The 15,355-nt window shown below is 40.7% G+C and overlaps 1 protein-coding gene across 1 annotated transcript; it reads left to right on the top strand.

Moving 5' to 3' along the window:
- The first annotated feature begins 5,316 nt into the window (after window positions 1–5,316).
- On the top strand, window positions 5,317–14,998 carry LOC140593260 (NXPE family member 3-like). Its single transcript, XM_072717224.1, has 4 exons — window positions 5,317–6,119; window positions 8,232–8,302; window positions 11,925–12,128; window positions 12,515–14,998. Exons 1-4 carry the CDS (start codon window positions 5,338–5,340, stop codon window positions 13,045–13,047), a joined length of 1,590 nt encoding a protein of 529 aa, XP_072573325.1. The 5' UTR covers window positions 5,317–5,337; the 3' UTR covers window positions 13,048–14,998.
- The last annotated feature ends 357 nt before the right edge of the window (window positions 14,999–15,355 follow it).

Below are 15,355 nucleotides of genomic sequence, written 5' to 3'. Positions count from 1 at the left end.
TATGGGCCGGTCGTTGGCCAATTAAAAAAAAAAGCATATTATATCGACCAGCCCCCAAGTGCGTCGGCCCACCGGGCATTTGCCCGGTATGCCAGATTACCAGTCCAGCCCTGGTTACCACAATCTGGGAGAGTTGTAATGGTATGTCTCTAACTGCCCACTTCTCAAGCCCAGGAAACTTATGCATTGTGTGTGTGGAACATTTCAAAGTCAAAGGAAAATTGGGTGAAACGCACAGACCAGGGGTGGGGAACCTGATCCATGGATAGCTAGTGTGGATGTGACTTTTTTGGGATGACCTCTCAATAAGGCCCATCAAGCCTGTACACCAGGAGGAATTCAATACACCTGTCACCAGGGTGATTCTGATGGTGAATAACATCACACACACACACATGCAGACACACTATTATTCAGTTATTAAAACTGGTGCACAGATGCACATTTGGTTTGGTTTTATTGTGATCTTTCATTTTAGTTGTGACTAACACATTATACACATATGCATACATACCCACAAATTTTGCTGAACAAGAAAAATAATTAAAAACTTTGAATAACTTGATTTTTTTTTGCATCATTTATAATGTTACATTTAACTCAGGGCTGTGGTACCACTATCACTGAATATGGGAAAAATTGTAACATTCCATTCCAAGTGTTAGAGACCAAACCATTCATTGTGTTTGTAATACAGAGATAAAACATTGCCAATTAGAGCTGGGCGATATGTCCTAAAAATTAAATCTCCGATTTTTTCACAAAAAATCCGATTTTAATCGATTTTCCCCTCCCCTACTCAAAATCAAACTACAGATGACAAAAATGGTTCAAAACAAGTTTTAACTTTATTTAGCTTTTTTAACTTTAGGGTTAAAGTGCAATCTGACAAGCCATAAAAGATGCTTGTAAGTGAGATGGCAGACCACGCCATTGTAAACACTTTTAGAAACTTGTAAAAACTTTTAGAAAGCTTTCTCTATAGCTTATTTTCAAACTGGCAACAACACAATACGCCCTCAAACTTATAAATAAAACTAATAAGTAATATTGTAATAATAATAGAAAAAAAACTATCTAGTCCACAACTCTTGTTCACTTTTACTGTGAGGAAGCTCTTATGCACATCCTCTTACAAATCATTCTTTAAATAAAAAAAAAAAAAACAATATTATAGCGTTCTTGACTTTGCTTCTTGTATCAGCATTGTAAAGTTAGTTCATTCATATAATTCAAGTAGCTCATGGAAGGGGAAACTAGCCAGCTAGCAAGCTGTGCATAATGGCAGACGGTGCTAATATTGTTGACCTACTTCCATTTAATAGTCTTCCTTATGAGGAGAGACTCAGAATTAAACAGCAGGGCAGACCAACGCCCAAAATTGATTTGGTGCAAAAATCAGGGAAAAAATAACAGGTCTTTTCAGCTCTCCTGGTATGACAAGGTGAACTGGCTGACTGGAAGTGCTGTGACAAAGAAAATGGCCATGCCTCTCGATTAAACCTTCTCAGGGAACGGGATGTGTTTTTTGGTCAAAATTGGGTTTTGGGGATCTGGGTAACTTTGACAGGGCATACAAAAGGCATGAAAAGTGCAAAGAACATGTGAGTTCATGTGCAAAGTTAAGCTGTCTGGGCAGGGTCAGGGTTGAACATGCAATCAATGAAGGTCTTCGCATTCAGATGGCAAAACATAATGAAACAGTAAATAAAACAGGACCTTCATAAACCACCTAATTGATGTGACTTCCTTGCTTGGTCGTCAGGAGCTGGCATTCAGGGGGCATGACGAAAGCTGTGAATCAGCAAATAAAGGGAATTACAGGGAATTTACAGAAACATTAGCTAAATATGACTGTCTTGGCCACACAATTTCAGTCATCAGCTATGTTTTCTGGTATGTCCCACTCAATCCTAAATGACTTGATCTCTGCTTTCGCAGCCATTCCTTCTGATAATATCATAGGTGAAATTCAGACTGCTCCTGTCTGTCATTGTTAGATACAGTGGTACCTCAGTCCTCGAACTCATTAGAACTCAAATTTCTTAAAAGTCGAACCAACCAGTTCAAAAAAAAATTACCTAGAGCTCGATCTGAACCTCAGAAGTCAAACCGTGAACGCCGACCTAAGATAACTTGTACGCGCCGGGAAATGAGCCACGCTGTAATGACTGCGTGCGGGCGAGCGGGGAAACAGGCGAGAGAGCCGTAAATACGGATAACGGGGTTTTATTTAGGGCTGATAGGACGACTGGGGAGCACACGGCAAACATTAATGTGCTTAGATGTGTTTAGTACAGTTTAGTACAGTATATGCTCTTCTTGATTTATCCGGTTCATTTTGTGTTTAAATGCTAAAAAAACATATTTAGATGTAATTTTTTTGGAGCCGGGAACCAATTGATTGGTTTTCCATTATTTCTTATGGGGAAAATTTGATCAGAACTCGAACTTTTTAGGATTCGATCCGGAGTTCTGAACGGATTAAGTTCGAGTTCTGAGGTACCACTGTATGTGGATACTGCAGGTAAAATTCAGGAGTGCTTCACTGGATTTTTGGTAGGGTCAGGGGGTCGAGATGCTTAGTATGTGTTTGAAGTTTTGAACGAGAACATGCATGGCTACAGTTTTAGAGAAAAACTTGTGGCACAAACCTACGATGGGCTGCTGTCTTCGCTTCATCTTTCAATGGCCTAGAGGCCAAAGTTAGAGTAATAGCCCCTAGTGCAATGTTTGTGCATTGCTATACACACAGACTCAACCTGGTATTGTCCCAGGGTGCTACTGTAAATGCTTGCCTGAATCAAGAATATTTTTTGCATGTCTCTCTGGGTTTACCAAATTTCTTTCAAAGTCCACAAATAGGATGTCTTTTCTTGAGTCTGCAGGGTCTTCAAAATTGCCCAGAAACGCTCCTACTCGATGGAATTTCATATCACGGATAGTGAGCAGTGTGGCAAACAATCATGATGGCCTCCTGCTGACCTTTGACAAAATTACCCAGGATGAGAGTATGGATGATGACACATTAGATGCTGCCAAAGGCTTCATGTTGTACACATATGACCAAATCTTCTCTGAGACAGATGTTGTCTTTGATATTGTCCAGCAAAGGGCTATGGATGTTCTTTACTGCAAAAAAAGAATTGAGTCTCTCCTTGCTTTTGCCAAGGAGAAGAGGTCAGAGGAAGCTTATCAAGCGGTTTATGCAAAAGCAACAAATCACATCAGACCCTGGAGATGAACCTATGAGAAAGCGCCATCTGTCACAATTGCAGGATCCCCAGGACCGCTACAGAAATCTGTACATGGCCATCCATGATGGTGGTGTATGTGACCCTCATTACTGTAGAGAAGCGTTGGTCCACTTAAGACAGGGATCTGTGGGCTACAGCGAAGTCTGTTCATCAGTTTAGGCTGATGCATCCATTTTCAGCAACCACTTATTCTGTTTAGGGTTGCAGGGGGTCTGGAGCCTATGGGCACAAGGCAAGGAACAACCCACAATGGAATGTCAATCCATCACAGGACACACTCACACACCATTCACACCCACAATTTGGCAACTGCAATTAACCTCAGCATGTTTTTCAACTGCAGGTGGGGGGGGGGAACCAGAGTACACAGTGGAAATACCATGACAACATGGGAAAAACATGCAGACTGCACACACATGGAGCCATGGCAGAGGCTTGAACGCTGGTCTCAGATGTGTGAGGCAATAATGGTAACCACTGCACCACCATGCCACCCTTGAGTACAAGCAGCTATGGCTTAATTTGTTTCTGTGCATTTCGGCTGTATGAATTGGTGGCCGTGGTCCGTGGTGTTGAAATCATGAAATCATAATATGAAATAGTATTGTCACATCAGACATATGCAAATATATAAAAAAATAAAATTCCAAAAAAAATCAATAAAAATAGCTGAAAGCACACAAAATTAAACCAAAATAAAGTACCCAATTTGTCAAAAATATATAAATGGGCTCAAAACATGATACTGCTTTCTTGTAAAAATGAGCATTGGCAAAGAGCAATAGGAAAAGGAAGCATTACTTCTCAAAAGAAGAGTTAAACAACTTGCTGAGGAGGTGGCCAAAAATAGATTTGAATAAATTAATTGCTGCACTGTTGTGAAGCATAGCACACACAACACTAACAGCACATTAGCATTCAGGAGGAAATCTTAGACCTTCCAGGGACTTGTGCATCCCCTCTTCCTCATGACCAGAGCATGCTGTACAACACTTTGGGGTGTGGTGTTACACCTCTCCTCATTAACAGTTTGGGGATTCAACATTGGAATCAGCAGATATTCACTACTAATACCTGCTGTCTCCCAATAACCAGCCACCAGCAAAAATACTATACTTTGCCATCTGCTACACTCCAGAGCTGGACCAGATATAGACATCATGTGTACTCCCAGGCCACTTGGCCACAATGGTTGTAAATAGCCCTTGATGGATGCATATCATCTGGACATTTAGTCCAAGTGCCAAGAGTCCTTTTCGGCAGTTGCAGATGGAAAACAAGAGGCTGCTGGGATACAAGAGGAGTATGAATAGGGTTGAGGGCTCCATACACTGCACCTAAAATTCCAGTTTGTCTGCAATGGCATGAAAACCAGTTGTAGTGTCATGAAGGCATCCCCTCCTGTTGGAAATTGTATGTGGTGCAATAGGAATGTGATCAATGCATGTATAGATTTGGACACAGCAGACATACTGAGGCCATGTGCATCATCGGGGAAGATCTGCAGAGCTCTCAGAAGCTACACAGTGGGACTGCAGGCACAATTCCAGTGTGTTCCCCTTTCAATTTATCCTGGCCATCATGTATTTCACTGTTAATTGTTTATTACTGAGATGTCCTCCCTAAAAACAGCATTTAGACCAGCAACTTGGCTTCCTGGGTGTAGTCCTGTTATATTTGTTACATACACACATCCACACAGGGTTAACAAGGGGGTGTGGCACACGGAAGGAGCGGACAATCGGGGCAGGACAATGACTTTTTTATTTGTTTTTATGATTTATGATTTTATGATGCTTTCTATAAAGCAACAGAGTTCATATGGCACTTCTGGGTTGTGTCATGGGCCATGGAAATGTCCACTATGATTTCAAAGGCAACCATCAATCAATAAAATGGCTTCTCCTGCAGAACCAGGGACACACAGGGGACATAACAGATAGAATTTTAAGTAATATTTTAAGTGATTATTATCTGTATTAATTTAATTAATTATGATTGCCTTTAACTCTCAAAAGGTGAGAGTGACATCTGCATTCATCCCTATTAATGTGTTTACTAGATATACCTGTACCTTCAAATGAAGAACGGAACCCCAACGAAGTGGACAATGCTAAAGCCAATGTCCCACAATCATTCTCAGGCACAGTATACTAAGAACTCCCAAAAACCCACACAGCTGCCTCATGCAACTCATTCTTTGGCCAACACTAAAATCAGTACTGAAGAATGGGAATCCCTATTAGAGATGCTCAAATGGCCTTCACCCACCATAGAAAACCCCACCCCCACTGAAGCCACAGACCCACGCAAATGCACCTTCACTGTGCTTAATTGGAAGGATAACTACACTGTTGGGGACTTTGTAAATGTATCAGTGGTCGCAAGAAATGGCAGAGGAGTTCCTAAAACATATGGAGGGGACTTCTTCCAAGCCAAGTTATACAACACAGAGCTCAAAGCTAGTACATTTGGTCTTGTGGTAGACCATGACAATGGGACCTACTCAGTCAGCTTTGCACTCCTTTGGCCTGGCCCTGCCCACGTTTCTATCCGGCTGATTCACTCCAGCGAAGCTGTTCAGGTATTGAGCCGGCATAGAGAGCGGGATCCGGACAAGATCTTCTTCACTGGATACTTTGAGGATGGGGATATAAAGGAGAATGTGGTGTGCAATGCCATGAAGAGCCCACGGCTGGTGGGGGATGGAAGCCACTGCTGCTGTGAACACCGTGACCCTCGCAGCGGGGAGGTCTGGTTCTGCCGCCGACCCACCTCTCTGCCCTGCAGTGCTCTGGTCTACCACAGCATGGGGGGGTACCAAGCCCAACTGTCCACAAATGAGTCCAAGATCCTAGACAGGTGAGGCTGTTCTTGCTTTTTACATGCAGTCCAGCAACTCCATCTTACACACACACACACACATATATATATATATATATATATATATATACAATAAAACCTCGGATTGTGAGCATTATTCGGTCCGGAAACATAATCCAAACCAAAGCAAATTTTCCCTTTAGAAATAATGGAAACCCAGATGATTCATTCCACAACCGAAAAATATTCATATAAAAATGATTAATACAAAATATAAAGTAAAAATACATAAAGCAAATTAACCTGCACTTTACCTATATATAACTAAAGGAATCACTGCTTTCTGTTGGCTCACTGGAATCTTTTTCTTTTTGTGCGACTTTAACAAGGAACCTATCCAATGACAGCTCCGTTTGTCTCCTTTTCGATTTTGCGTAAATGTGGACATTGCATTGTCGTTAAACAGATTCATCGCTCGTACTGCTTACGCCCTTATTTGGGTGGTGCTTTTCTACTAAATTTTAACTATATGAGTGAGGCACGCCGACTGAGACCGACCATGGGAAACGATTATACACAATCCCGCAGCGAGAGAGAGAGAAGAACCATCGGCTCAGTTGTGATTACGTGACGCTTGGCAGACAAAGCATATACCTAATACTTGTATTGCAATGCCTCGCTCATTTGTCAGGTAAAAAAAAAGTGGCAACGAAAAATAATAATAGTAACATTATTTTATTTGATTTAAACAGATTGAAAAATAACCAACAATGTTTCATAAAAAATATGTCTATGGACCCACAATTGTTTTACATCAGTGTGGTAATTCTGATGCTTAATTCTCCTCATAAATTCATAGAAAAGTAATACATGTGCTAATCAGATGTAGTATTATGGGATGTCATTGCAGCATCAAATCCTGAAATTAAATTTCTCATAAACCAGCCATTATGTGTAATGTCTTAAAAGGCAAGGGCACCATTTCTTCCCATGCTTTTAACTTTTAACACAAGTAAGAAATATAATACTTTGTTATGCTTATTTATGCAGTGATTAATGTAGCAGTAGGTTGTCACCAAGCAAAATGCTTGGTTAAAAGGTAAAATTGACCCATATTGTTTCTGGTGGCCTGGTGCTAATTTCAGGCCCTTCAACATCCAACGTATTCATATTTTCAGTTTCTTATCAGTCAGTATTATGAAGTAATATATCAGAACATTGTCCCATATTGACCGTGGGAATATGAAGCTTTTTTTTTTTTGTCAGATACATACACAACATATATATTGTCACAAAAGAGATTCATAAATTCCCCTTTTTAAAAGTTGAATGTTCTCTGTTACTTGGCATGATACTGATTTTGCTTGATCTGTACATTTCAGGCATCAGCTGTATTATGCCTCGTGCTTTAGCACTGTATTCTTTCTCAATTCACTTCTATGACATAAGAATATGATATGTAGTATATCTACTGTGCATAAGTAGTTTTCCAGGAATCCCAGGGCTCAAGGTAGAAGACACATATGGGCAATTTTAGAGACAGCAAGCCAGCTTAACTGCATGTTTTTGCAGGAGGAAACAGGAACCCACAACCTTTGATGTATGAGGCTGCAGTGCTAATATCTACATTTTACATATTTAGCAGAGACTTTTGTCCAAAGTGATGTTCAAATAAGGAGAAGCGCTCATTGTGAACATACAGGCCATCAGTGAGTCAACTAGGCAGCTAGGCTGAGCTTACAAAGAATGTCCAGGCACAAGTATAAACCGCATTGGAGCAGGAGCTGCACAACAACTTCCAACAAAGCAAGAACCTAATAAGACTATTCAAGGAGCAGAAGTGCAACATAAGAACATTCATGGAACGTTCATGGAACAGATGGGTATGGAGGATTTCTTGAAGGTGGAAAGGGGGTTTGAATACCAGATGTGGTTTGGCAGCTTATTCCACCATCAGGGAACCACATAAGAGAACCAGCTAGAATGACACTTCTTGCATGGTGGAGGGAGCTCCGTTTGGTTTGTGGTGTTAATTTATAATAGAAAATGAAATGTATTTTTCTGGTGATTGAGTTATTTATGTTTATTTCATATTTTGTCATACATACCAATGATATTATTTTTAAAATAATGCATTGTGTATTTCTGCAGGGATAATACAAACATTGTCCTTCCAGGAAGCAGCCCAGTCATCAATGTGTTTGCTCAACATACTGATATTCGTAAGTGTTCTTTTCCTCCTACTTATTGTTCCCCACTCTCGGACTTGACTCGGACTCAGATAAGGTGGACTTGAATACAATATGGACACTTTGTGTTTTAAATAGGTGAAGAGGTAGTGAGACGGAGCACACAGGGACTAGCAAGGAATGGAGAGTTCATTTATCATTTGTCCGATAACATACCATACTATATGTAATATGCCATACTGGTTACATTTATATACAGTCATGTGAAAAAGAAAGCATAGTTTTACCTACCAGGACATAATTAAAAAAAACTGTTCCCTACCAGGTTCTAAAATTATTCAATCTAACCTCAGGTGTAAAACAATGCACAATAGATTCTACTGTGTCATTATTTATTTAACAGAAATGAAGTCAAAATGGAGATGTCATGTGTTAAAGAATAAGTACATCCAATAACTTGAAGTAATTGTTTTCTGTATGACTTTATCAGTGTCTCACATCATTGTGCAGGTATTCTGGCCCACTCTCATTTACAAAATTGATTCAGTTCATTGAAGTTTGCAGGTATTTCTTTACGCACAGCTCTCTCAAAGTCCCACTACATTTCAATTGAGTTGTGGTCTGGACGTTGACTGGGTAATTGCAACACCTTGATTCTTTTCTTTTTCAGCCATCCTGTTGTAGATTTGCTGGTGTGCGTGGGCTCATTGTCCTGTTGCATGACCCAGTTTCAGCCAAGGTTTAGCTGTCAGACAGATGGCTTGGATGGCTGAGTTGGGAAAGATCGCTGTATATGAATGAATGTCATACAGGATGTTTGATAAAGGAGAAAAATATATGCATACGTGGGGTAAATATATTTCAGCTACAGTGGAAACCACTTATAATGATCATGTGAAATTGATCACTATAAGCGGAAGATCATTATAAATGATTTTTTTCTTTTTCCTTATGTCTCAGGCAGATTATCATCTAATTGATATTTGTATATTAATTACATGAGTTTAAGGTAACAAAACGGACAGCGTCGATATTTACTGAATTTTATTGAGACTTTCAAAATACAGTACAGCTAATTCAAATACATTACAGTACTGTATATAAAATATAGCATATTTTAGTTTCGCTACTATATCTCTTTGGCTCATTTTTGACAGTTTATCATAAGCTTTGATGAGTCCATATTTGTCATTGAGAGAAAATGTCTCTCTTTTTCCCATCTTCCCATTTCCTGTTCAAGTGTCATTTTCTGTACCATGATGGAAGAGTACTTCATACAGTCATACAAGTACCACTGTCACAGCCCAATCCATCTGAAAACCCACAGGAAAAGCTACTGCATGGAGACTCCTTACAAATCATAACACACACAAACAGTTAAATATGCAAAAACAATACATGGAAAAGGACTTAGAGGGCCAACATAAACAATATGCATATTGTTAGAACAGGCTAAAAGGTTTTTCAAAAGTTTTGAGAAATACACAAGTACTGGTGTACACAAAGTTTGCTGCTTCAGTGTAAATCTTTTTGTCAGATGTTTCTATGGTATACTGAAGGATAATTACAAGCATTACATTAAGTTAAAGGCTTTTATTGAAAATTACATTAAGTTTATATTAAGTCAATATTTGCAGTGTTGTCCCTTTACCTCTGCAATTCGCCCTGGCATGCTGTCAATTGACTTCTTGGTACAAATTTAAGTAGAAAACACCATCCAGTTGCTTAAGTTGACTCAAGTATTCATTAATTTTTGGTGATAGTCTTTAACAGTTTTTAACTTTTGCTATGTCATTGCAAAACATCCAGGTCAAGTAATATGCATACTGTTCTCATGCAAACATACTGTACGGTCAAGTAGTAGGCTTCTAATAAAATATAGTACCTGTTGTGTAAGTATGTGATTTTTGTAATATATATATATATATATATATATATATATATATACACACACACACACACACACATATGATTCAGCCTTGTAAGCAGGTTCTTCAACTTAAAAGGAAAGTCTAGGGGTTGGTGGCAAAATTGGCATTTCAACCAGCAGAAAAAACTCACACTTCCTCAGCTGGTTTGTTGTGTGGTGGGTGCAGCAATGTGTTATAATCAGCACATGCTTCTCACTGAACATGAAACAGCTCTGTGTGGAAATGCAGTGTCACAAGTCTCATAAAATTGATTTTCTTTATTTTCTGTACGTACTTGAAGTTTTGTATTTGTGTTAAATACATATATATCCATATTGCATAAAAAATCGTATCTCAAACCCCGTTCTCTACCCATTGCACCTTTGTAAATCTAAAGTAAAAAATTTAGGATTAAATGGCTCTTTGCTTTAAAATGGTTGCCGATCCCTGTCTTAGGTAGTCACAGAAAATTGTTTAAATGGTCTTCATGTTGATATAAAACTGTGATATTACATCTGTCAAAGTGTGTCAGCCCTTAGTCATTTCCAAACCTCCAACCATCCAATATACCCTTGTATTCTTTGAGTAGGCCACTAGCTGCTACATCCTTCAACACACTATAAAAGATTTGTTACTGAAAAAGATTTTTTTCATGCTGCTACTCCCTCCAAATGCACCATGGATCACCATGGATACGGGCTGTAGGTGTATTGTGTGTATTGTGCATGTTGTTTTTTAATGCTTCTTATGTTTTTAATTTTCATTTATCTATTTATGCTGTTGGTCTAGAAGGAACGGTATTTCACTCTTAATCGTACTAAGGTGCATGATAAAATCCCAATAAAGGAAATCTTACAGTCTTACACTCTTACAATATGGCTAACCTATGCCTCAGTGATTTCTTTAATTAATGTATTAAATGAGCTTGTGGTGAAATCTAACAAATACATTAAATGGCTGAGGTGCCCCTGAGGAGAGGTTTACAGTAGGAACCAAAATGATATTCATCTAGTCATCGAGCAAGATATCAGTAACCTTTTGAAGAACATGAGATTTTATTGTGTTACTCATAATTAGCATATGTTCTAATATTAAATTGTACTTTTTGACTGAGCAAATATACACATACTACCCAGATAAATAGTTTTAAACATTTCCTTTGACTGCCTTGGACTTTTCCACAGTTCTGTATGTTGTCTGGATCTCCTGGTTGAGCCTCCCTTGGCAAACAAGTGAGACAAGCTACAATCCAAGACAGACTCAAAAAAGGCATCGTCAGAAAAAAGTGTACAGCACTGCTCCAGTTTTGTTCCATCCATCCATCCATTGTCCAACCCGCTTATCCTACTGGGTTGCGGGGGGTCTGGAGCCTATCCCGGAAGCAACAGGCATGAGGCAGGGAACAACCCTGGATGGGGGGCCAGCCCATTGCAGGGCACACTCACACATGCACACCTAAGGGCAATTTAGCAACTCCAATTAGCCTCAGCATGTCTTTGACCTGTGGGGGGAAACCAGAGTACCCGGAGGAAACCCCACAGCGACACGGGGAGAACATGCAAACTCCACACACATGTGACCCAAGTGGAGACTCGAACCCAGGTCCCAGAGGTGTGAGGCAACAGTGCTAACCACTGCACCACCACGCCGCCCTCAGTTTTGTTCCCCAAGGTACAAATGACATTAATTCATCTCAATGGTACAAAAATGTTCCTCAGCGTCCATTTTCTGTCTTTCTGTCACAGGTGAAACCAAAAAATGTGTGTCAGGTCTGAAGACACCAGTACCTTCAGGGTTCTTCTTCAAGGACCACTGGACGTCTTTGGTGTGTCGCACACGGACCTTCTCCAAATCAGATGTGATTCGCTGCCTCACAGGCAAGCAGATATACATGATGGGAGACTCCACCCTGCGGCAGTGGTTCGAGTATCTGGGGAAAGCTGTGCCCAGTAAGAGTCCAGTTTTCCTCTGGAACATATACTTATAGAGCAGACCAGCATTTCCACCAACAGAAAAAGCAGTTCTTACGAGAATGTAGATTCCTACAATACATGAAATTTCTTAATTTCTATTGGTAACTCCTGCTTCTCCCTTACAAGGGTCATTTTGAATGTGGTAAAATTTATAACAGAACTCTAGAATGGCAACCACACATTTCAGTAAATGTTCCAATTTATCCAGATTAATACAGATTATTATTTCTTATACAAATACCCTCCACTCAACTGAAAAATTGAATTTCAATGTCAAAAACTGAATTGAAATATCGTATCTAGGCACATATTAAGATGCATAATATGCTGTCACAGAGACTGACCACTTCACTTTCCCACAGCCTTGAAGCCTCTGAACCTTCACGCCTCTGGAAAGTCAGGCCCTCTGATGATAGTGGACACTGCGTCAGGCACTCTCATCACCTGGCGCGCACATGGGCTGCCTCTGCGCACCGGCAAGACCCCCATGGCTGATCTGCACTACATCGCTAATGAGATTGACAACCTGGCTGGAGGGGAGCACATGGTCATCGCATTTGACATTTGGGCGCACTTCACCACGTACCCTCTGGCCTTTTACGTGAACCGTCTGGCCATCATCCGCAGGTCAGTGGTGTCTCTGCTGCAGAGGGCTCCTCGCACCCTGGTCATCATCAAGTCGGCCAACACGGGCTATAAGAACATCTATGGCAGTGACTGGCTCTCCTGGCAGCTGGACTGTGCTCTCAGGGCCATGTTCCAGGGGCTGGCTGTTGTCCTGATAGACACCTGGCAGATGACATCCTGCCACTACTCCCCCAATAACATTCATCCACCTTCCATAGTTATCGAGAACGAGGTAAACCTCTTCCTGTCTTTCATCTGCCCTCAATGAGCCACAGCAGGGGGACATCTCCTATCTTCCTTCCTCTACCAAAGTGAAATGTCTTGGACGATGAGACATGAACCCATACAAAAGGACAAATACAAGAAGAAAGAACCAGAATGGAGGAACTAAATTTACTAACAAATTTTGTGTCATGTGGAGCTTTGTGAAGCTACGGGACTCCAAGACTCATCACAAAATGCTGCAGTCAGCCTCTTTGCAAAAACAGGAAAGTTTGATAGGTAACAGAATTTTCAGGTTGGGTTGCAGGTCAGGAAGGATGTCCACAATCTCTGCATAAATGTAACCCTTAGTCCCCCTGGTCGGCTGGATAGGTCTTGAGATGCAGGAGTTAAGTGTCCTTACATTATTGTCTAGCAAGTGGTGGCTGCAAATTGAGTCCCACCAAGCAGTGTCACAGCAGCACCTCTGAGACCCACAGCCTATGGACAGATGGACTATACTTGATACAGCACCTCAGACAGCACCCCTCCACACAGACACATATGTTGGCGTTCCTATATAAATGGGGACCTTCCATTTATTTCTATGGGGAAAACTCTAATCCCAATCATGACACCCTTAACCATAAGTAACCAAACAAAATACAAGCCTTTTGGCACTTTTACTTTTTTGAGTGCATTCACAGATTTTTTATAAAATTGAGGTTATCCAAATGGGGACCTGAAAAATGTCCCCAAAATTAAGGAGGTTCCAGGTTTTACCACACTTTGGGGACATTTTGGTCCTTAAAATAAATGTGATCTATGCAAACACACACACACTAATAATTGGTTTCTGGTGTTTCATTCAGACCCATTGCCAAAGGTATATAAAGTCAACCACCTAGCCATGCATTCAAGTTTACAAACATTTGTGAAAGAATGGGCCATTCTGAAGAGTTCAGTGAATTCAAGCATGGTACAGTCATAGGATGCCACCTTTGCAATAAGTTGTGAAATTTCCTTCCCTACTAGATATTCCATGGTCAATTGTAAGTGGTATTATTGCAAAGTGGAAACGTTTAGGAACAACAGAAACTGAAGGCTCACTTTGTGAGACACGGAATTGTTCTCAGACAATGGCCCAAACATGGGTTTAAGGGAAATACAGCAGACAGAGAGAATTCCAACACAAGACATCCTCACCAGGTTATCCACAAAGCAATGGAAAAGCAGAGTCGGCAGTAAAGACGGCTAAACGGCTGTTGATCAAGGCAGCAGGCCAAGATCCATACCTGTCCGTCCTCGTTCATCGAAATACACCATTACAGGGGCTCCCAGCAAGCCCAGCACAGAGACTCTACAGCAGGAGGACCAGGACACTGTTGCCAATGAGTGACAACCTGCTCTAGCCAAAGGTAATCCACACCCATCAGGGACTCATACAAAAAACAAATAGAACAGAAAATGTACTATAATAGATACGTCAAAGACATGGATACACTTAAGCAGGGAGACACTGTTCGCATTCAACCTGTAACACCACACAAGATATGGAAGAAAGCAGCAGTACTCGGACCAGCTGACAATAGGTCATATCAGGTAAAATTGGAAGATGGGAGTGTTTTGAAATGAAATAGATGCCATCTGAGACTTAATGAGAGAACTTCGGAGCGCAATGTGATTTCCAACATTGACAGACAGAACGACACAGTCGTATCCCAGGCTGAATCTGAACAACCTTCTGCTGTCACCACACGATCAGGAAGAACTGTCCTTAAACCCCACTACCTTAAGGACTATGTCACAGGAAGATAAAAAGTTGTCCCATTGTCTTATTCTTGGAACAAGTCTTATGGACAGTGAGAGTTATTACTGTTTAGTTATATTTGTTCGTATGTGACATGACAGGATTGATGTCAAGGTCTTGTGTTGCAGCATGGACTGTTTTGTATGTAACACTGGAAGTTTGATGGTTTTGTGATGCGACTTGATAGAGAAATAAATTGTTCAAGCTAGAGTGGTGTGCGCAACCCTTAATGTGTTATATAAGTCCATTCTGTATGAGTAAGGCAGAATGTAACAATAAGCACTGAATTGGCAGTGAAGAAAGGGGCTATACGATAATAACACTGGTCCCAACAAGCCCAATGCACACAAACACACACTGGCACTGTCATGTACCGTGTCGGACGAGCGAGCGGGGTGCGGGAAAGCAGGATCAAGGAGACCGGAATCCAAGGGCAATGGGGTTTATTTAGGGAAAACAGACAGACAGGGGAGCACTAGGTAAACAACGTCAATGACAGACCTGGGGAAACAGACTTGAACGCGGACTAAATAAAAGGACATGACATCAGAATAAACGCAAGACA

Source organism: Paramormyrops kingsleyae, chromosome 10 (assembly GCF_048594095.1).
Source record: "Paramormyrops kingsleyae isolate MSU_618 chromosome 10, PKINGS_0.4, whole genome shotgun sequence".
Classification (NCBI taxonomy): domain Eukaryota; kingdom Metazoa; phylum Chordata; class Actinopteri; order Osteoglossiformes; family Mormyridae; genus Paramormyrops; species Paramormyrops kingsleyae.
This window is presented reverse-complemented; position numbering and strand designations above follow the sequence as displayed.

What these genes read in the sequence shown, in the direction of transcription:
- LOC140593260 (XM_072717224.1), top strand. Translation starts at nt 5,338, where the DNA reads ATGAAGAACGGAACCCCAACGAAGTGGACAATGCTAAAGCCAATGTCC. An exon ending in GAGTCCAAGATCCTAGACAG is followed by an intron (nt 6,120 to 8,231) that starts GTGAGGCTGTTC and finishes GTATTTCTGCAG; the next exon opens with GGATAATACAAACATTGTCC. An exon ending in TGCTCAACATACTGATATTC is followed by an intron (nt 8,303 to 11,924) that starts GTAAGTGTTCTT and finishes TTTCTGTCACAG; the next exon opens with GTGAAACCAAAAAATGTGTG.